At 37.4% G+C, this 23,318-nt stretch overlaps 1 protein-coding gene across 1 annotated transcript in view; it reads right to left on the bottom strand.

Annotated features, from left to right (window-relative positions):
• The window catches only part of LOC127528033 (deoxycytidylate deaminase-like), a 329,736-nt gene that overhangs the window by 27,756 nt on the left and 278,662 nt on the right, over positions 1-23,318 (bottom strand). Inside the window, exon 5 of the mRNA XM_051928641.1 lies at positions 17,099-17,195. Coding sequence (XP_051784601.1) covers positions 17,099-17,195 — 97 coding nt within the window. The remainder of the gene's footprint in view (positions 1-17,098; positions 17,196-23,318) is intronic.

Raw genomic sequence — 23,318 nt, 5'->3', positions numbered from 1 at the left:
CAACTGGCTACTATACTTGCACAGTATGCCAGGTTGACCCATGCCATGTTCAACCAGTGTTCTTGCATTTCAGAAGAAACATGTTAAAATCTTTTCTTTTAAGTGTGCTCTTCATAAAGGAGATGTTGGCAGCATGCTGAGAATATCTATATCTACATAAATATCTAGAGTGGACAATATCTAAACAATAAAACAAGTAAAGACAGAAAACCCAGTTTGTTTTTTGCTTCTTCCAGATACAACAGCAGGGAAAGCAGTAAAAGGCAAATACTACTTCTAATCTACTCGACCAAACTGACAATTTTTTTATCCATTCATCTTCTGTGTTTGAACCTGCTTTAATTAATTGAGGGTCACAGGAAACCATTGCCTATCCCAGCAACATTAACTGCATTAACTATGGCCCAGAAAATTATGTATAATGTACTGAAAATTAAGAATGACAGTGACATAGAAAATTACAAGTATCAGCTACTGAGTTAGAAATGCAAAGAAAATACCTAACCACTATATAAATGAACTAGTTGTAATCATCTGTGTTATACAGAATCATTAGTAAGCCCCAGGGAATAAAAACTTCTGAATATTAAAAGGCAGTAGCAAGACAACATTCATCAAGCAAATTACAAGCAGAATTTACATATAGGTGAAATTGAAAATGATGAGGTGCACTGAAGGTATTGATTTGAAAATTATTAATGCATCATTTAAAAGTGACACTTGCATCACATATAGCAAAGCTTATGATAAAACAGTTACAATATCATCATCCAATTGTCATAATAATAAAGATGATCTAAATTAAAGAAATAGAACACAAAAGTGAACATTGTCTTATGATTATTAAACTACATTTAGTCACATTTCTTCTAATTTTATCCACATGCAATAGTCTATTTAAAGTTACAAAAACATAGTACAGTAATCCCTCACCTATCGCGGGGGTTACGTTCCAGAGCCCCCCGCGATAGGTGAAAATCCGCGAAGTAGCGACCTATATTTATTTTATTATTTATACATATTTTAAGGCTTTATAAACCCTTCCCACACTCTTATAAACCTTTCTCACTCTCTTGTTAACCTTTCCCACGCTCTTATAAACACTTCCTATGCTCTTAAACACTTTCTACATTCTTAAACACCTCAGAACAACACTGCACACTGCCTGCACGCAGCGATCAGACGTCAATGTGTCTGCACTCGCTTTGTGAAGGGGGGCAGCTGAACTCACGCTGAGCAGAAATGGACTTTGTGCTGCTTCTGCCAAAATGCCTGCTTGTCGCTCTGCTCGAGGAGTGTGTGTGTGTGGGTGTGTGAGAGCTGAACGCACCTTCACTCAAACCCCCCCTCCCCGGAAGCGCAGTAGGCACCTGCCACTTTGCATTGTCAAGGGGGTGGGGAGCTGAATGAACGCTAAGGAGAAGTGGACTTTGTGCTGCTTGTCGCTCTGCGTGTCAATAATTTAAAAGCCTGTACAATCAGGCTTTTAGGTGTACATCACCTATTTTCCTGTCTCACTGTCTTGTCTTGCGTGAAGTTAAAATGTTTTATAATAGTGAGATGTTACTCATATCCTTAGCCCGACATCCACATATCATATGTGTTAACAAAGTGTGTTTTATAAGTTTACATGTGTTTAAAGCATGTGGGATGGGAATTTTAAGGCTTAAACTATAAAAATGTTTATTTATATGGTCTTTCTATATCGCGGATTTTCTCCTGTTGCTGATGGGTCTGGAACATAACTTCCGCGATAGGCGGGCAATCACTTGTATTTAAAAACCCGCGAAGTCGTGAATCCGCGAAAAGTGAACCGCGAAGTAGCGAGGGATTACTGTATTACAGTAATACAACAGATTAAAATAATATTCAGTTTAGTGTTTTTCCCCATTAATGGGAACTAAAACAAAACATTTAATTAATGAAAAAAATAATCATTTAATTTACAATAACAAAAATACAAAATGTACAAAGGTATTCAAACTAGAATACAGCAACAATGAGAAAATAAAAACTAAAACTCATTTTTGTCATTTTAATTTTAAGTACTCTTGTCTTTGTGCATAAAGTGTACGTGAGTGTACAGTTGCCGGTATTTTTAAAACTGCACATTCATAATATTAGCTTAGAGAATAGCATTGATTCAATTGCATGTGCAAGTACCCCATCACTGCTGGAGTTGGAGTCTGTGGATTTCATTGGTCATTTCTCCTCTCAGTCATCTTCACCTTCTAGAAATGAGAGCAAATACCAAAGCCTCATCACTTGGCAATGGTTGATTTTGTGGATTTGAATGGCCATAACTGACCGTCAGTCACAGATGCCCTGCTGTCAAAACTGTTGCGCTTGGAATCAAACCAGTGACATCTTGATTATGAGTCAGCAGTTCTTACAACTACACCACCCAAGCTGTTGCATCAAAGTCGTACCCTAACCAGATTTATTTTTCTATGGTTATATTCTTGAAAAAAGCGCACTTGTTTTGTTATATATTTATCTTTTGCGAAAGTATTTATTTTGATATTTGGACTTCAGTCTTCACACATAATACACTTCATGTCTACATTTTGTCAATTATTACTAAAATATGAAAAATGTTTCTTTTTTTAGTTATGTGTTCAACAATCCCTGCTTCGTATTTCATCCTACATTTACACAGATTGTTGTAGACACGGAACACACACGAAATGTATGTATTCCTGTTGTGATGTGAGATTTTGCATATAACTTGATAAATATTCTGTATGTCTTTATTTGTAATTTAGGCAAAGCAATGTAATTTAGTGTTAAATTGGTTAGAGGCATTCGTGTTTGCAACCCAAGGAATGGATCTCTTTGAATTTTACGATAGGATTTGGGAGGTGTGCTTTAAACCAGTTTGGCGAGTGTTTCTCTGCTAAAGTCTTTGAACCCCCCGCAAGAAAGCCATAAAGACATATGGTCCTGGGGGTGGCAGGTTTTAAGATGCTGTATTCCTCCATTGGTCTGAAGTATGGCAGTTTGGAATTGGCTTGGATCAGAACCTTTTAAGTACCATGATGTCCTATTGGCTGTAGGGGTTGGACAGAGAATGTATAAATCTGCTTGTTCCACCAGATTCTCTCTCTCTTACCAACCAACATATGATGAAGAAGTATCTCTCTTGCTAACCTGTGATGATGAAGACAACACAATGAAGAGCACAGCTCAGCAGCCATATTGACCAGGCTTAAGGCCTGTTCTGAAGAAAGCTGAGCACTAATGATGCCTTAACTAGAGACATTTAAGTAACTACAAATCTGTGTGCCGCCTGAAACTACACATCACCATTTAATCAGGTTGTATGGTTGCCAATATTCAAATGTACTTTGCATATTGTTATTATTTATGAATATTATCAATAATACATTATTTTATGTGTAACTTAACTCCTGCTTGTCTTTTTACTACATCTAATTGCCTGAGGTTATAGATATAGAAGGGAAGGTGGGGAAAAGTTATATATAATAATACATTACAAACAGTGGTAAGTCTGTGAGATTAGGCATTCTGACAAAGGCTACATATTAATAATACAATAGGGGAAAGTAGAGCAATATATTACTCTACCAAGACAAAACAATTCCAAATGATAACATATTATTTACCCTATACAACTCCAGGCACCTCACAAACAGATAAGAAGCCTTGGCTTGAGCTGGGAGAAATTTTTGCCCAATTTGAGCTCCGTCAAGGGGGAGGGGGGTGGATAGCAGGCTGCTTGTGCTGATCGACACATTTACAAAACAAAAGATGCTGATGGAGAGGTGCTAAGGAATTTAAAGTGGGCTGGGATTATGAGTTTTTTCATAGGCATCTGGGATTCTAGTGTTAAAATAATATAGTGTGCATTACATAATCATGGGGGGGGGGGGGGCAGCACTCCTTCCCACTCCCCCCCCCTCTAAGTAAAATATATATTAGACAGAAAATCTACTCATTGTTTTGTAATACATTAAGAGTGAGCCTCACTACATAAGAAAAATGGATTAACAAAACAACTCATTTTGCTACTTAACACTAGAATTACCAGAGCCTACGAAAAAACTCGTAAATCCGTCCCACCTTAAATCGCGTCTTAAATCCGTTTGCACCTCTCCGCCAGAGTCCTTTGTCATCTAAATGTGCTGATAAAGCTACTAGCAGCCAGCTATTCCATCCCCCCACCGACTTAGAATGAACTTCTCTCCTAGCTCAAGCCTTGCCTTGATTTGATTACCTGGGATTGAAGTGGAGTTTTACAGTGGAAATAATTCTAGCGTTATTTGGAATACACGCATTTCATGTGTGTTCCATTTCTATAGTTGGCTGTGCAAACACATTTTTAAAACAGAAACGTTTTTCATATTCTAATAGTAAATGACAAAATGTAGGCATAAACTATATAACGTATGAAGCCTGAAGTCCATATATCAAAGAAACACTTTCACAAAAGGTACAAATAAAAGAACACGTGCGCCTTCATTCAAAAAAAAAAAAAAAAAAAAAAAAGCCGCGTTAGCATGCCACATTGACACTCTTACTACAACCGCCGCAGTGGCGTAATGGTATCAGTGCCTGACTGGGAATCAGAGGGTGGCGAGTTCAATTCCGCACGGCTCCACTTCGAGAAATTAACTGCTCTTATTCTTACAATTTTAGAATAACAATATAAATTTGATTTCAGTCTGTAACAGGCGGTGTAACTTATGATACTGGTAAAGGTTAGCTTTTTTTTTTTTTTTTTTTTTTTTAAATTCACTTTTCATTCTCGCAGTCACATTCAGAATCAATCCATACAACCCCATCTGACACAGCTGGTTTCACATAAATAAAAGTGCACTTTTATTCAAGACTATAACCGAAGAATAAAGAAAGCAAGTTACAGTTGGTGGTTGATACGACAGCTTGCGTGGTGCAATGTTAAGAACTGCTGATTTCCGATCCGTGCTATATAAAATCATCACATTCAAATATTAACAGTTCCCACACACCCAAGGTCCGCCATTCCTACATTTACAACATGTGTACTTGTTGCAGTGTACACACCTCTCTGTGCTATGGTTCCTATTACAGTGAATGAGCACCTGACACTGTACTTTCTTCCCTGGGGGAAGCTGAGGTCTTAGAACGGAAGTTTGTTGACGCTGTATCATCTTTTCTTTTTCCATCGCCTTTTCCTGTAAGAAGCGACGACGAAGTTCCTCTGCAAGGTGAGCCATGAACACTCTTCTTTCCTCAGCGGACCCCGTGCATGCCTTATACAGTACGTGTGCGTTCATCGCTGCTAGGTCAAGGATGTTGTACAACACAGCAACCGGCCACCTGCGTGTTCCTGTGCGCACTGAACAAGCACGCGCCTTCTGGTCCATGATGTCAACGCCACGCTGGGGAAAAAAGAAAGACAAATATATGTGACATTTTGAAGAAATCATTTTATCACCAGAAGAGCACCAGAATACTTCGTCACACTAATATTTTTTTCATTAGCATACCTTCATGTGGTTGTAGTCTGTGACCGTGTTTGTTTTTTTTTTTTTTATCTTGCCCAATCTCCACATCATGGTGCATTGTGCTGAGAATGCAGACAGACTTCATCTTTTTGGGCACATACACTGTCAGCATGGCACTGGGAGATCTAAACACCAGCGTGGAGAATTGTTCGTGTACTGAACTGACTTTAGCTGCAGGTGGAAGTTCCCGTCGCACTTTATTCATGGTGCCAAGCAGAGTTGTATTGCGGTGCAGCAGTCTATTAGCCAGCGAAAGTGACGTGAAGAAGTTGTCTGTTGTTACGGTTCTGCCTTTTTGGATTGCGGCAGATTTGGAGACAAAGTACATGTGCAATGCCACTCCTTATTTAGGAAAAGATCCCAGTCGTCCCACGGGAGAAAGACTTTCCGAGTCTGTGGTCATAAAGCTTATGGAGCCATTTCTGGACAAAGGCAGAACCGTAACAACAGACAACTTCTTCACGTCACTTTCGCTGGCTAATAGACTGCTGCACCGCAATACAACTCTGCTTGGCACCATGAATAAAGTGCGACGGGAACTTCCACCTGCAGCTAAAGTCAGTTCAGTACACGAACAATTCTCCACGCTGGTGTTAAGATCTCCCAGTGCCATGCTGACAGTGTATGTGCCCAAAAAGATGAAGTCTGTCTGCATTCTCAGCACAATGCACCATGATGTGGAGATTGGGCAAGATAAAAAAAAAAAAAACAAACACGGTCACAGACTACAACCACATGAAGGTATGCTAATGAAAAAAATATTAGTGTGACGAAGTATTCTGGTGCTCTTCTGGTGATAAAATGATTTCTTCAAAATGTCACATATATTTGTCTTTCTTTTTTCCCCAGCGTGGCGTTGACATCATGGACCAGAAGGCGCGTGCTTGTTCAGTGCGCACAGGAACACGCAGGTGGCCGGTTGCTGTGTTGTACAACATCCTTGACCTAGCAGCGATGAACGCACACGTACTGTATAAGGCATGCACGGGGTCCGCTGAGGAAAGAAGAGTGTTCATGGCTCACCTTGCAGAGGAACTTCGTCGTCGCTTCTTACAGGAAAAGGCGATGGAAAAAGAAAAGATGATACAGCGTCAACAAACTTCCGTTCTAAGACCTCAGCTTCCCCCAGGGAAGAAAGTACAGTGTCAGGTGCTCATTCACTGTAATAGGAACCATAGCACAGAGAGGTGTGTACACTGCAACAAGTACACATGTTGTAAATGTAGGAATGGCGGACCTTGGGTGAGTGGGAACTGTTAATATTTGAATGTGATGATTTTATATAGCACGGATCGGAAATCAGCAGTTCTTAACATTGCACCACGCAAGCTGTCGTATCAACCACCAACTGTAACTTGCTTTCTTTATTCTTCGGTTATAGTCTTGAATAAAAGTGCACTTTTATTTATGTGAAACCAGCTGTGTCAGATGGGGTTGTATGGATTGATTCTGAATGTGACTGCGAGAATGAAAAGTGAATTTAAAAAAAAAAAAAAAAAAAAAAAAGCTAACCTTTACCAGTATCATAAGTTACACCGCCTGTTACAGACTGAAATCAAATTTATATTGTTATTCTAAAATTGTAAGAATAAGAGGAGTTAATTTCTCAAAGTGGAGCCGTGCGGGATCGAACTCGCCACCCTCTGATTCCCAGTCAGGCACTGATACCATTACGCCACCACAGCAGTTGCAATAAGTGTGTCAATGTGGCATGCTAACGCGGCTTTTTTTTTTTTTTTTTTTTTTGAATGAAAGCGCACGTGTTCTCTTATTTGTACCTTTTGTGAAAGTGTTTCTTTGATATATGGACTTCAGGCTTCATACGTTATATAGTTTATGCCTACATTTTGTCATTTACTATTAGAATATGAAAAACGTTTCTGTTTTAAAAATGTGTTTGGACAGCCTACTATAGAAATGGAACACACATGAAATGCGTGTATTCCAAATAACGCTAGAATTATTTCCACTGTAAAACTCCACTTCAATCCCAGGTAATCAAATCAAGGCAAGGCTTGAGCTAGGAGAGAAGTTCATTCTAAGTCGGTGGGGGGATGGAATAGCTGGCTGCTAGTAGCTTTATCAGCACATTTAGATGACAAAGGACTCTGGCGGAGAGGTGCAAACGGATTTAAGACGCGATTTAAGGTGGGACGGATTTACGAGTTTTTTCGTAGGCTCTGGTAATTCTAGTGTTAAAGAGGAAGAGAGAATTCCTCTTCAAATCCCTCATTTACATATATGTGATTGGTTACAAAACAAGATTATCAAATGGCTGGTAAAACGTGTGGTGGGGACATGAAATCTCACCTTCCTTCCTCCAATCAGAATCCAACTGAACTAGAAAAAAAAAACTTATGTTACAGAAAGGGGGAGTTACAGCTATACAGAACCATGCATGAAACGAATAGTGTAAACATTATTACTCAAAGGCACTGAAGACAAGCTATGAATTTTTAATCTTTTTACATATCATAATTATCATAATTATATGTAAAATGCATTATGCTCAGTTCAGCTTTGGTATATATGCATCACAAAGCTTTCTAACTACGTTAAAAAATATATATTTTTTTTATATAAATGCTAAGGATAGTATTCCTCATACATCCTTTAACTCAGGACAATTTATAAAGTGTTGGCTATTCCATTTAATATGAATTCACTCTAAAGCCTTTTTGGTCTAAACATCAAGGTCATTTGACTTCCTATTCTAATGATGGCTTTGTCATAAAGGAAGATGAGAGGCTTTGACCTTAGATGATGTATTTTTACTAGTTTCATAAAAGCCCATAATGATACAATCTTTTTTTATTCAAGTTATGCAAAGACTGCTTACTACAAGAAGACTTGCTTTTTGGATTTTATGTGGTTCTAACAATAAATTATACAGTCACTCATGGTTTGTATATGCAGTTTAAACAACATCAAGTCCTGGTTTTTGGAATACTTAACATTATAAATAAATAACCAATGTTTATTCCACAAACATTTATTCAAAAAAGAAATCATCTATTCATGTACTTGATTTTCATATTGTTCTTGTTAACTCACATGCAGAGATTACTGTGGAAGCTATTATATAAAACCAAGATTAACTAACCTTGTATGTGCCAGGAATATCCTTTTTTTCATTACAATAACAGCTGGGGCAGTGCAAAGATAGCTTCCATGTGTGGTACATTTTTCTAAAAGCTCATAAACACTATTGAGCTGAGACATTACATACTGTATCCACTTGTTTTAACAAACAAAGGGACACACTGAAATACAATTTTCATTTTTTAAATGAACTTTAGGAACCTTGTTACTTTAACCTTTACTCCTAAAAAATAGTACTAAATTAAATACTACCAGTTACAAGCTCCTATTGAAGAAGTAAGGAATTGTCATATGGTTTGTATTGATTTCATGGATTACATCAACAAAAGCTGAAATTTCAGTAAGAGTTTGCAGACTTTGATTTCCAAGGTGGTGATCATTTGAAGGCACATTTATCTTTAGTCAAGCAGTGATGACTTACAGCTTATGTGTAACATAAATGACGTTAATATATACTTAATTTATTGCTACAATCTGATTAAATATCGGATGTGTAAAAATATACTTGCATTGAAATTTTGTTCAGTAGGTAAAAATTATCAGTAAAGGGCAAACAAAGTTGGGTTCCAGTTTTGAATCAGAAATTGAATAAATTTTCAAAATCTGGATAGACTAAAATACTGGCTATATTGTCAGTCTTTTCAAAAAAGGGAGACCTCTGTGATTGCCAGAATTGGAGAGAAATCCAAATACTGCCCCTTCCAAGCAAGGTCTACACTAGTTGATTCTGGAGAGGATCAAAACAGCCACTGATATTGCATTGCAAGACAAGCAAGCAGGATTTCGAGTAGAAAGATCACAATCAGATTACATAGCGATGCTCTGCATCATCATCGAGCAGTTGTCAAAGTGGCAGTCAACACTGTATATTTGGTTTGCTGACTTCAATGATTTGTTCGACATGGTGGACATGTTAAAGCACTACAGCAGGGTTTTTCAACTAATTTCTCTTGAGGGCCAGATTACCAAATGTTAAATGATGGGAGGGCCAGGCATAATTCTTGGCTCTCAGCATTAACGTGAACAAGATGAACAACACTAAAAATAATACTGTGTATCGTAGTGTGTTTATTGACATTAATATTGAATATTTTATTATTATTATTATTTAAATCTATGAATTACACAAGCACAAAAAAAATATCTTACAAATTTACCTTGGAATGCCATTTAACTGAAAAACAACTGTCTGGACTATCAGTCCCTTGACACTATATTACTTTTTGTTACATTTGTGATAATTACATTTTATAGATTTGTTACAATCACTTTTAATTTGAGGAAAATAGAATACGTCTACAGGACCATATGTTAAATAACATTTTTTCTTTACTTCTCTTTTATCTTGTTTATATATGATATACATTTAACAGCCTGTACTATGTTTTCTAATGATTAAATTGCATTTACTTGACTTTGCAAGAGCATTAAAATTAGAAGTTAGGAAATATGAAGTGAAAGAAATCCGTAGACATTGATAGTGGTGGGTGTTTGTAAACGGGGAACGAGTTCTCGATTTTATTGCATTCACATACGAAAAGATTGACTCACATGTATACGTCGTAGCAAACATTGTTAGGAGTTTGGGAACTGGGCCTGGTTCAGTTCTGTCCAAAATTGTATATATCTCACAGATCGAAGCACCTGTTTCAACTCAGATGGGTCTTGGAATTCTTATCAGTTTTAATTCCAGGGAACAGACAAGCTTCAAAGCATTGCCAGAACCCCAGGGTTGGAGATCAGCATCATCAAGGCAAAGAGCACAACCCAGCAAGTTCCAATAGTCTGGTCACTACAGTTTTTTTCCATATCCCACAGCTGTGGAAGTTCAGTTAATTGTTGACTATAAACTTGCCCAGTGTATGTGAGCATGCCCTGTAATGGAGTGACATTCCATCACATGTTTTCCTATCATGTTCAATGTAGCTGAGAGAGAGTCCAGTAATCAGTGACCCTCTATTGGAATGGGAAGGTCAGACATCCAAATAAGAATTTCACTATACCCTATGCATGTGACACTAAGCGAGAATTTGAATAGTTTGTTATTTAAGATACTGTATTGCCACCAAGCCCACTGTCTTTAATTAATTCTTGAATATCAGTTCTAATAAGACTCCTCCATTTATTCTATTGTCAGTCAAGACACTTCAATCTATTGGTTTTCTGTCATTTCAAAAAGAGTTTTTTGCACTTTTGTACTCTTCAATGTATTGCAATACTGACAATTACAAAAGACCACATAGAAGTACAAAAGGCAACAAATGCTAAAAAACATTATCTAATTCCGTGACATTTAAACTTGTGTGAATACTTGCATACAATTTGTTAAATAAACAAGAATTTTAAAAATAAGCATAACTGGAAACAGTTGAGGAACACACAATCATACATATTAAAATCTTATAAGTGCAAGGTTAATAACTGCTTGTTGAACTAAGAAATACTGAGAAGACTTTTATTAAGAAAATAATAGTACAAGGAAGGGCACAAAACAGAAATAAACATACATACCTGGTGCCTCTTTGGATATACCTATAGCAGGTAGGAAGGTTTGCACAGTTGTCAGCAAAAGCAACTAAAATCAATTACCTCTACCTTCCAGCTGGTCTCTGTCTATCAGGAAGTGTCTCATGCAACTGTCAGTGAAAGTAGTGTTAAACATCTATTTCTTACATCTGTTATTTAAATACACACCAAATTTCATCCAGACTCAAACTGGTTAAAAACCACTGCCCCCCCTCTGAATAGGTTTCTGGATCATTTTCAGATGATAGGTAGACCTATTCATGTAACAGGGATGTCAGGTTGGAACCTCCTCTAGCAACCCGATGTTTATCTAGCGTTTTTAATTTCCCTTACGGAAAGTATTTAAAGCTGAGAGACTGTGTTGCCTTGATTTTATTTCATTTTTCAACCAGATAAATATGAGGTGCAAACTGAGCTAACAGGAGGAAAGACTTGATCCCATTTCCACCTGTGTCAATCACAGATTATCCCTCATAAAATATCTGAAAAGAAGAAAGTGAAGGTCTGAGAAATATTCATTTGCTCTCACACACAAAATATTTGGTTGGTGATCTCAGATTACTAAAAGGTCATAGAATTAAATACACGTTTCATTAATAGCAAAATAATAGAGTGGTTGGAGCAAAAACAGTGACCTTCCAGTATGGTTTGAGTCGCCCGAGATTGCTGATCACGTTTTAGCTCATTTTGCATTTTATCATTGTATGGCTGCTAGATATGGAAAAAAGAAACAATTAAGGTTTCTGGATTTTAAAAAGCAAGTCAAATAAAATTGAGGCAACACAATGTGTTCCATTTGTATAAGTAATTGTTTACTATCAAAAAAGTGGCAGAAACAAAACCTACTAAAAAAAGGAGGCAAAAACAAAAACCTGTATCCACTGCTGCCATCAAGGATCTGAGTTTGATGCTCTTGTCTTAAAGGGTCAGACCACTTAAACAGTGTCCATTCCCATTTCCTTAAAATAACAATGAAAGATTGGCCTCCTGACAGTCTTCTCTAAACTCATCTTTGTCTGTACAATCTGATCTCAGATTCTGAAACACCTTCTGTGACTTTCATCATTTAAAGTACACCACATTCCAAATTATTATGCAGATGATATTTTTTTCTGATTTTCCTAAAGAGTCGATGCAAGTGGCAGTCAGCATAATTTTTGAGTCATCAAACATCAGAGTATAATTCAAATGTTACTGAACAAACCTCCTAATGATAACAGTATGTTTTTCAAAAATAAAAAACTTAAAATGCACTGTTCCAAATTAGATAGATAGATACTTTATTAATTAATAAATTATTACGCACAAGAGAGTTTCAAAACATTTTATAGGTTGTAAAGAACTGAAAATGGTCATTTTTTGAATCTGCAGCATTAGGAGGTCATATTTACTGAAATCAATAGCTATTTCAAATCAAAAACATCTTAAGAGGTCAAGTTACATATTAACATAGGACCCCTTATTTGATAGCAGCTTCACAATTCTTGCATCCATTGAACTTGTAAGTACTTGGAGAGTTTCTGCTTGAATTTCTTTGCAGGATGTCAGAATAGCCTCCCAGAGCTGCTGTTTGGATGTAAACTGCCTCCCACCCTCATAGATCTTTTGCTTGAGGATGCTCCAAAGGTTCTCAATAGGATTGAGGTCAGGGGAGGATGGGGGCCACACCATGAGTTTCTCTCCTTATATGCCGATAGCAGCCAATGATGATTTTGTTACGGAAAGCAGGGTTCTTCTTTTTGTACCATGGAAGAAAGTGGTCAGTCAGAAACTCCACATACTTTTCAGAGGTTATTTTCACACCTTCAGGGACCCTAAAGGGCCGACCAGCTCTCTCCCCATGATTCCGGCCCAAAACATGACTCCGCCACCTCCTTGCTGACGTTGCAGCCTTGTTGGGACATGGTGGCCGTCCACCAACCATCCACCACTCCATCCATCTGGACCATCCAGGGTTGCACGGCAATCATCTGTAAACAAGACTGTTTGAAAATTAGTCTTCATGTAGTTCTGGGCCCACTTCAGCCGTTTCTGCTTGTAAGCATTGGTTAGGGGTGGCCGAATAGAAGGTTTATGCATAACTGCAATCCTCTGGAGGATCCTGCTCCTTGATGTTCGCGGGACTCCAGAGGCACCAGCAGCTTCAAATACCTGTTTGCTGCTTTGTAATGGCATTTTAGCAGCTGATCACGCTTAAGTTTTCGTGAAATATCTAAGGTTTTCATACCTTGTCCAAGGCATTCGACTATTTCATGCTTTTCGGCAGCAGAGAGATCCTTTTTCTTTCCCATATTGCTTGAAAATGGTGGTCTACTTAATAATGTGGAACATCCTTCTTTAGTAGTTTTTCCTTTAATTGGGCTCACCTGGCAAACTATTTATCACAGATGTCCGAGATTGATTTCAGTGATCAAAAGAGCTCTGAGACACAATACCATCCATGAGTTTAATTGAAAACAAAATATTTAATCTTTATGACACTTAAATACAATTTACATAATAATTTGGAACGCAGTGTACTTTACACTTACTGATCCTAGCAGTCTCTGCTTTTCACAATGGCATTTGCAGGACCACTCCTACTGCGAGTGTGGTTCTCTTTATCTCTCTCTGTCTCTGCAGTGGTCTCCTGCATAACATTTCCTTGCCTTTTGCCAAATTTATGTTGCTCTTTCCCCTTTTTGACTTCTTGCCAGCTACACACATTCAAACTTTCCAAAAACATTTGAAAACTGTCACAGAGGGGCTAGCTATTCAATTTAGAAGACGCTAAAGGTGTATAGAGATGAAGAACTAGCACAGAAACCAGAATGTTGTGGTTTAATGAACTCTTTCTGATCTAAATTATTTTGTAAGGACAAGTGCTCAGATATTTGCCTTTTAAAATTTACTTAAATGCATCAGACAAGAGTATAAGTTGTTTACATTTGCAGATGACAAAGCAGTCATCAAAATGAAAAATAAAAGTGTTGAAGAAAGCTCTGTGAAATGCTAACACAGTAAATCAAGAATTGTGACAAGGAAAGACTAAATAAGTGGGATCTATCTTTCTTAAATGACCAGACATTAAGAGATGACCTAACAGTAGTGCATACAATTAATAAGGAACTTAGTATAGTAGGTGGCAGCACAAGCCTTAAAACAGGGGTGGGCAAACTATGGCCCACGGGCCATATCCGGCCCGTAGGTCTTTTTAATCCGGCCCGCCGAAGATTGGTACAGAGTTGTCCAAATCAAATCATATCATAATTATGACCGCATTCATTTGACCTTGTCCTGTAATGCCTGGCGTTCCACCAGGTGGCGTATTAGGTGCAATGATACATTGACTTGATTTTGCGGAGCCTGGGCTACTCTGTTATTACTCTGCTACTGCTCTGAACCCATCTGCATCAATGAGTGGGCCAAAGAAAAGAAAAGTTGACAGTGAGTGCCGAGTGTTTAATAAGGAATGGACAACTAAATACTTTTTCACTGAAGTCTGGTCAAAGGCTGTATGTCTTATTTGCCAAGAAACCGTTGCGGTTTTAGAGGAATACAACATCAGCCGTCACTTTTCCATCAAGCATGCTAATTACGCTAACAACCAGTCAACGCAAGAACGGACGGCTACTGCTCAGAGGTTGGCAACTAGTTTGCAGGCTAGCAAAACACCTTTATCCGACAAACTGCCATCCAAGAATCAAGCAAGAAGGCAAGTTATGTACTGGCATTCAAATTAGCAAAGACCAGCAAACCTTTCTCTGAAGGGGAGTTTCTCAAAGAGTGCATGGTAGAGACAGCAGGTATCTTGTGTCTTGAGAGCAAGAACAAATTTGAAAAAATTAGCTTATCACGCAGGATTGCAGATGTTGAAGGACGCTAGCCTTCTAAGGAAGTATAACCGGCTCTGTCCTTTCTTACACAGAGCATCAGTATTGGCAGTCCAGTCTAATTTATCATCCAGCTGCACTCCCAGGTATTTATAGGTCTGCACCATCTGCACCTCGTCACCTCTGATGATCACGGGGTCCATGAGGGGTCTGGGCCTCCTAAAATCCACCACCAGCTCCTTGGTTTTGCTGGTGTTCAGGTATAGGTGGTTTGAGTCGCACCATTTAACAAAGTCATTGATTAGGTCCCTATACTCCTCCTCCTGCCCACTCCTGATGCAGCCCATGATAGCAGTGTCGTCAGCGAACTTTTGTACGTGGCAGGACTCCGAGTTGTATTGGAAGTCCGATGTATATAGGCTGAACAGGACCGGAGAAAGTACAGTTAAGTCAGAGCTGTTAGAAATGGCTAGAATATACCAAATCAATTCTACTTATGGGGGTTATAGGAACCTCCCATAGATTATGCATTGTCATTTAGTAAAACATTTATGAATCTTATGTAACTAGGAAATGGCTCTTACAACACCAATTTCTAGCCTATTAGACTAATAGAGGGAGAACGTGCAGCAAACAGCACTCACCTAAGTTAGCTGAACCCATGACACTTCAACTGTAAAACCACATGTCACGGCATGCCAAGTTATAAAAGCAGTACTTACAAATCAAGTCCTTTATCAAATGCGTTGTTCTCAATAGAGTCAAAACTGTAAACATAATCTGATGGAGGCTTCGTGCATAATAATGCATACAGATGCAGGGCATTACAGACCTGTTATTGCTCAATCTCACGTCTCATGCTGAAAGCCACTTGTCCTTCTAAGAAGCTGCACGCCGACCGCTCAGGGGTCACATAACTATTTAGCAGGAGGGAGTCTCGTTCGTTATCAGAATTAACAAATTGTTCCACCAACTAAGAATGGCCATGTACCACCACCCACAGAATTGAGAAAGAGCTATCAATCTGTCAATCCTCTCTGCATCTGGGCTAGGTGAGGTTTCCCGTTCTGAGTCAAATTAAACCGCAGGCTCCACTTCCGGTGGGCGTCTTCCGTTAGTTCCTTTAAGTTTCAGCTTTGCAACCATACTTCCCAACTGGAACTGAAAGACTTTTGCTTTCTTGGTTGGCTGCCCAGTGGGTCATGGGAATAACACCACCTAATTGCTAGTTAGCATTGTTTATGGTCAGAACTATGACAGTATTTCATCATCTTCAAACCTCCGACTTCATTCTTGATTAATGAAAAATTTTTTGTCAAATGCTTTCGCTATCACTTGTCTTGCACCAGTCTAAGAATTTCACTTCTAGCAGTCCCATTTAATAATGGCCCCGGTTCAGGAAACCCACAAAATAGAACTGGAGTCCTATTCCATTATTTCTAGCTGTGTTATTTGGGCATGGAGGCCTACTTTGAACTCTCTAATTTTTTCAAAGTAAACACTTCGGGACCCCACAGGACACTAAGTCAAGAGCATCAACGGGGCACTGAGAAGCATGACAAATGGTAGCTTGCCTCACAGCAGACTGCCAGCTTGATCCCAACATCTTTTATTTGAGATGTCTCCTGACATCTTGCTCTAAAGGCTAGACCTTTGATTCAGTGCCTAGTGTGTGTCAACCACTGGTCTGGAATAATAATCAAACACTGGGAATGATGGATACAATATTGTGTAGCTTGGTAAGAGATACATAGAGATACACATACTGCATAATTGCACTGATGCCAGGATTTCAAGGCCTGTATGATGGTTGCCCCAGTCTGTGGTATGTGAATAGTTTGGGTTTGACAGTACAAGCTGATCTTCTTAAAATTTCTCCCTCTCTGTCACACTGTTGTTCTGTTCCTAAGTCTCCCAGGCCATTTGTGGGCTCCACCAGGTCATCAATATTTCCCACCTGGGGTTCTGCAACACTGGTCTCCATTTCCAGTCCTCGTCTCTGTTCCATTGAAGCTCCTTGTTGTGGATTAATGTCAGGTTGCCATAGTTCTTGCTGTTCAAGGTAGAACTCTTAGGCCTTAGCTCTATGACTGGAATGTAACTTAATGTAACTTAACCCATTACACTCAAAACCTTACGGAAACTTACTTGTACTCAATCCCAGCCAAGTCAAACAAACGTCTGGATGCTGCCATTTCTGGAGTATCATGGTATTTGTCAGACATATAAATCACATCCTTTATACCTACAAATATAAAGAAAACAAAATAAATTATCTCAAGCTGCAGCTTTACACACATGTGGAGCAGAAATGGCTTACTTTAGCTAATATAGAATGGTGTTTTATAGACCAGCTAAAACAGTAATCAAGTTTTATGGTTTCAAGTCACCTAGATAGCTCAGACACACCGCTGTTATCTTTTAAGCATAAGTCACTATCCAAATAGGGGGTAAATATTATATAAGATTTTTCTTTAATGAAAAGCAGACTCATTTATATTGAAGCACTCAAGTTCACTGCTGGATGTGAAGAAATCATAAGCGGATGTAACTGTTTGCCAAAGGTCAAACAGTAGGCTACCAACTAGGCAGAGTTCAAAGCTGTTGTGATTCATTCTGTTTAAAAAAAAACACAGCTTTCTAAAGTGATTTTCCAATTACTTGGAAGAACTAATTAAATAAAAGTAACATGTCAAGTGTTATTTGAAAATTCAAGACTAATCATTTTCTTAATTTATTTACCTTCTAATTTTAAAACATCACATAAAAAGTAAATGAAAACCTTGAACAAAACAAGATCTTTTGGTAATTAAAACAAACAGCATATTTTCAGTATACAGTATAGGATTCTTATTTTTAACAAACCTTTTTATTGTTCTTTATACAGTAACATTTGAAGACAGGTAGAGGGACTTCCATTGATATTACAGGCTTATATCTTGGAGATCCTTAACTGTGTATTCTCATGTGCCTTTCTTATTACCGTTATACTGAAAATTCTCTTAGAGCATCTTGATATAGAAAAAAATAAATATCTTTTAAGTTTTTTAAACTAAATAAATACTCCAACACACTGTTATAGTATCTTTTATAGGAAAATTTTTATTTGATTTGGAAAAAATTAAATTGGTCTTTAATTGTCTTGTCCATTTGTCAATGTTTGCTACAAAAAAAAATATTTTCAGCTGCTTTATTAGAATGTGCATTTACTTTTGGTTTGTACAATGGTATAATAGTGATATAATTTTTATAATGATAAACATAAGAAATAAAGAAGGACGGTGAAAATTACCAATACGTGGCCTTGATGAGCACACGGTATCCTAGGCATAACCACAATAGTGGAAAAAAACCTTTTTTTTTTTTTTTTTTTACAGTACTGTCGATAATAATGTGCTTCTAGAAAACAGAGTTTAAGGAGAGGCCACTACATCAAAGAACACACTCATACATAAATTAACTGATACCGGGATAATAATTTTCTTTAAAGCCGTAAAACACAGCTAGTATATACTGTGTTCTGCACTGTATGTTTAAATAATCTGAGACTTGATAACCAGATTTCCTTGTGGTTTTCCTGCACTGATTAAATGGTTAAACTATTTATTCATTATTCTGCTGACTCTTAAATCAAGTGATTTGTCCCACTAAATATCATGAATGAATTTTTGGGCAGTGAGGGAACACAGAAGTCCTCACACACAAACTTAATACCTGACGACTCTCTTTATATTTCCAAACAATTGTTATTCATAATAGGATTGTGGCTGCACAAGATGTTATAGGGTAGCACAAGGACAACCAATGGATATCCAATTAAACATATACTGTACTTTCATTAAGTGCTGTAAACACTTTTTATTTATTTATTTTTTACTTTATATTGATTTGTTGCAGGCATTTAAAGTACATCATATATTCGTGATTAGATATCGACACAACAGAAACTTTGTTGTGGTTAGGGGTGGGCGGTATGACCAAAATTCTATTTTTCTAAATTATCCTGGTTTCACGGTATTCAACTGTATTTTTTTCCCATGCATGAGTGGATGTTAACCACATTTTCCACTGCAATTACTGCAGTAGACTGGCTAAGAATAACCTACTCCACTGTCATGAGCATTGTACATTGTACAAAAAAAACATTTTAATGTGCACACAAGTATTAATACAGGTTTGCATGGCCCCATAAAGTGATAGTTTTCAGGGGGGTGGCACTAATGAAGAGAAGGAATTACATTGCATGACAGATGCAGTCAAAATATAGAACCTTTTTTATTGAACAAATTTTGCAAAAACTTAAACTATAATTTTGACAACATATTTTCAACCATCCAAAGAGGCATTTAGACTTAGTAAAATATCCAGAGGAGCTTGTCAAAAGTTGTATTGCACCGAACATGTCTTAGAAAAGGAATAAATAGTAAATATTTCTTGTAAACCAACTACACTTTCTGTTAATGTTAACCATCTCTGTCCACTGACATGTTAAAGTGACTTTTTAAACAGCTTTACCATCATTAAACTGCATAATATTTAAACTAATAAATAATAATAAAATAAATAATAGTATTATTACTGATAGTTGCACTATTACTTCAAGCCCAGGTGCATTACACAGTATTCACCAAATTAAAATAAAATAAAACAAGTGCAACTTGGTGATGACATCTTTACCAACTGAACCATCATTTAGGCAAGCTGCATTAATATAGACCTTGCTTCAAGCTAAGCTATATTCATAAATAATAAAACTGCAACTTGCATTTATGATGCTATTTGTGGTATAGCCCTACGGAATTGTATTAGGGCCATGGTGAAGAAAAAAAAATACGGACACAGGGAAGAAAAAAACAAACTATATGTCGAGAATAAAGCTGACATGTTGACTTTATTCTCGACATTTCCGCTTTATTCTCGCCGTTTATGTCGAGATTAAAGTTGACATTTCCACTTTATTTTCATAGTTTATTTTATAATTAAAGTAGAATGTTGTAAACTAAACTTCATCCTAAAATCAATGTTTAATTTACTAGATTTTCTCAAATAAGTTAATGCAGCACATTAAATGCTTTGTGTTGTGTTCTCCGACCCAGTTGTTAATCACTACGCTTCTTAAACTGACTTCCTCCGCACTAAGAGGAGGCGCCGGCAGCAATCACCGCACAGAATCCATTCACTTCATTATATTCCTGCTCTCTGAAAATTTAGAATGCTAAGATAAATACTTGATATCATTTTCATGATGAAATGCATTAAAGCAGGTATTAAACATTAACGGTAGTGAGGCGTTAGTGCTGCTCCCTCGCAGTAAGGGGTCCCCAGGTGTATGTTCAGTGTAGAGAACTTTATGGCAGGTGTGACGAGGCTCGAAAAAACTGGATGTATGAATAGGTATCGCACAGGTTTAACTTAAATATTGTGTAAATGTTGGGTTTGTGATCTGGTGGTCGGAGACACGAACACAGAATTCAATGGATGTTCTTTTGAGCAGGCTTTCTTTATTGCACATGTGCTGTCTGTCTGATGTACCAAAACCCCAGTTCCTATCCTTCCTTTTTCTTTCTCCACATAACCAATCACCACACGATAAACGTCTTTGTGAAATTAAAACTAATTATAAAAACTTAGCCCACGGAGTGTTCAGAACTTTAAAAATATCTTCGTCATACATGTTTAATTATGCCATCCATTCAGGGTTGCGCCCATCCCAGTAAGCATTGTGTGTGAGGCAGGAGCAAATCCTGAACGAGTCGCCAGCACATCGCAGGGTGAATATGAGCAAAACATACACTAGCAGGGTCAATATAGCATAACAAAACCCCACATCCTACATGACTCTGAAAGGAAACTGAAGCACGCTGAATAAACCCACCAGAAAAACATGCAAATTCAAGGCAGAGTACACCCGAGACACCCTTGCTGCAAGGCAGCAGTGTAACCTCTACACCGCCGTGCCCCCACATGATTAATACATGCTTTAATGCATTTCATCATGAAAATGATATCAAGTATTTATCTTAGCATTCTAAATGTTCAGAGAGCAGGAATATCATGAAGTGAATGTATTCTGTGTGGCGATCACTGCGGTGCCTCCTCAGTACAAGAGGAAGTCAGTTTAAGAAGCACGTACCAATTTAACATGGCTTGGGGAACACTTAACACAAAGCATTTAATGTGCTATATAATTTAAGACGGGGAAGTTTAGTTTATGATGTTCTACTTTAATGACAAATTACGAGAATAAAGTCAACATGTCGACTTTAATCTTGACATAAATGGCGAGAATAAACCCATCGTCGTCTTTATTCTCGTCATAAGCATTGAGATTAAAGTCAACATTTCGTCACACTATTACACAGTACCCAGATACATTACACTGTATTGAAACAAATAAAACAAGTACAACTTGGCTTGCAGTATTATCCAGTAGTATAGAAACAGTATTTACACATTTGAACTTAATGGTCCACATCCAACCTTTTAAACCAAAGTATCTCCAGGCAACGGACGTGACTCCTTTTTTTCGGCAAAAGTTCTTCTGTGTCATCATGTTCAACTTTATCATCAGCTACAGCTTCAGTTTTGGAATGTTCTCTGTCCATTTTCACTGCGCAATACCTACACTACCTATTTAGCGGTGTAGCAGTGAAAAAGAGTCCCTGCGCAACACCTCTGTGATTAGTGGTGTAGCAGTGAAGAAGGTCCCCACTTGAACAGTTTCCCGCTGCGACACGTTCCGAACGTCGTTTAGGCAATTTAAACCGGTGTTGTGGTATAAGAAAAATCCATATCATAACAAAAATAAAAAACGGTTTTCGGTATGAACCGGTATACCGCCCAGCACTAACTGTGGTACACAATTTTATCACAATATTCAAAAACTACTATTATATAATTTAAGTCATTGGTGGAAATGTTTTTCATGTAACTTCAGATTTACAGCATACTGCATTTTTTTTTAACAAACAGAATCATGATGCAACATTATTTCAGTGTTTCACCTTAACTGTACTCCCACTGCGCCCATTAAACCAGTGGGGATGCATTTATTGTACACAAGTTGTATGTTAAAGAATGCAAATAAAAAAAAGACTCCATGACTTATTACTACAATACTGTATTAAACTAGCTTCTTTTCACATGAAATAATTAAAAAATTGAAATAACAGTTTGCCATTACGACTACTTTAAAAAATTGGTACACTGTAATTTATTAATGGAAATGGTCATGTGACCAAAACCATTCCAAGGGGACACTCAACTTTCCCACTGTTGCCCCCTGATTACCTGTTTTACTGTGTAAAAGTGTCCACAAAAGGTATTTTAATCTCTAAGGTTCTTTTTACTTTGATGGACAAGTTAGTACTGGAAATTCTTAAATTATTAGCCTTGATTTACATATATAATTCACAATACTTACCTCTTTGACATTCACTTATCACTAATTCTCATCACAAAGCGCAAGGGACAAGGTTGGCTAACTCATCTTTAATATCTCAGTGGCCAAGGCTGGCTACCTTCAATACCTGAGCAAGGGCCAGAAGTTGCTCCACTCACAGGCTGCATTCCTGTTGGGACATCTGAATCACTATATCTGAAAGAGCTTAATTTTCAAAGTACCTCAGCAAAGGTTAAGAGCTGCTTCACTACTGCTGGGACGTCCGAGCCAGGATAGCTTCTTTTGATAAAGGATTGCAAAAATCTAAAAGAAGGCACACAGCTCACACCTCAACAAAAATAAAAGACATACTCCAACAAGGCCAGGAAAACGTCCTGCTGAACAAACAATGGATCACTTGCCACGCATATGAATCACCTGAGCACAAACAAGGCAGTTTCACTGAGATGATGCTCAAGTTATATTTTAATCATTACCTAAACTTATTTGGAGTCAAACCAAGTATTAGAATTCAGAAGCAGAATAAAATTTAAAACCTGAATGATTCAAATGAATGCCAATTGATCAAACTTTGTTTCTGTTTACCCATGAGAGAGATTTGTCTTCAGACCTCTATGATTTATATATTGTATATCTGTGTATATATATATATATATATATATATATATATATATATATATATATATATATATATATATATATATATCTATATACACACACAGAGTTGTCTTTTGCCATAACAAAAGAGACTAACCCCAAGAGGACTACTGCAAGGTAGTTGTTATAAATGTACTGTATTCCTCCATAGTTTTAATGCAAACATATAAACATTTCTCAAGAAGTGATGGAAATAGGGAGTAGCATTAGCTGAATATCAATTGAAACACAATATGATTGATTATTTGTCCCTGGGAGAAATCTGGCTTTTTACAGAGGTTCTATTAAATAAATAAATACATAAATAGA

Source organism: Erpetoichthys calabaricus, chromosome 5 (assembly GCF_900747795.2).
Source record: "Erpetoichthys calabaricus chromosome 5, fErpCal1.3, whole genome shotgun sequence".
NCBI lineage: Eukaryota > Metazoa > Chordata > Cladistia > Polypteriformes > Polypteridae > Erpetoichthys > Erpetoichthys calabaricus.
Note: the sequence above shows the minus strand (reverse complement) of the source record. Positions and strands in the feature narration are given on the sequence as shown.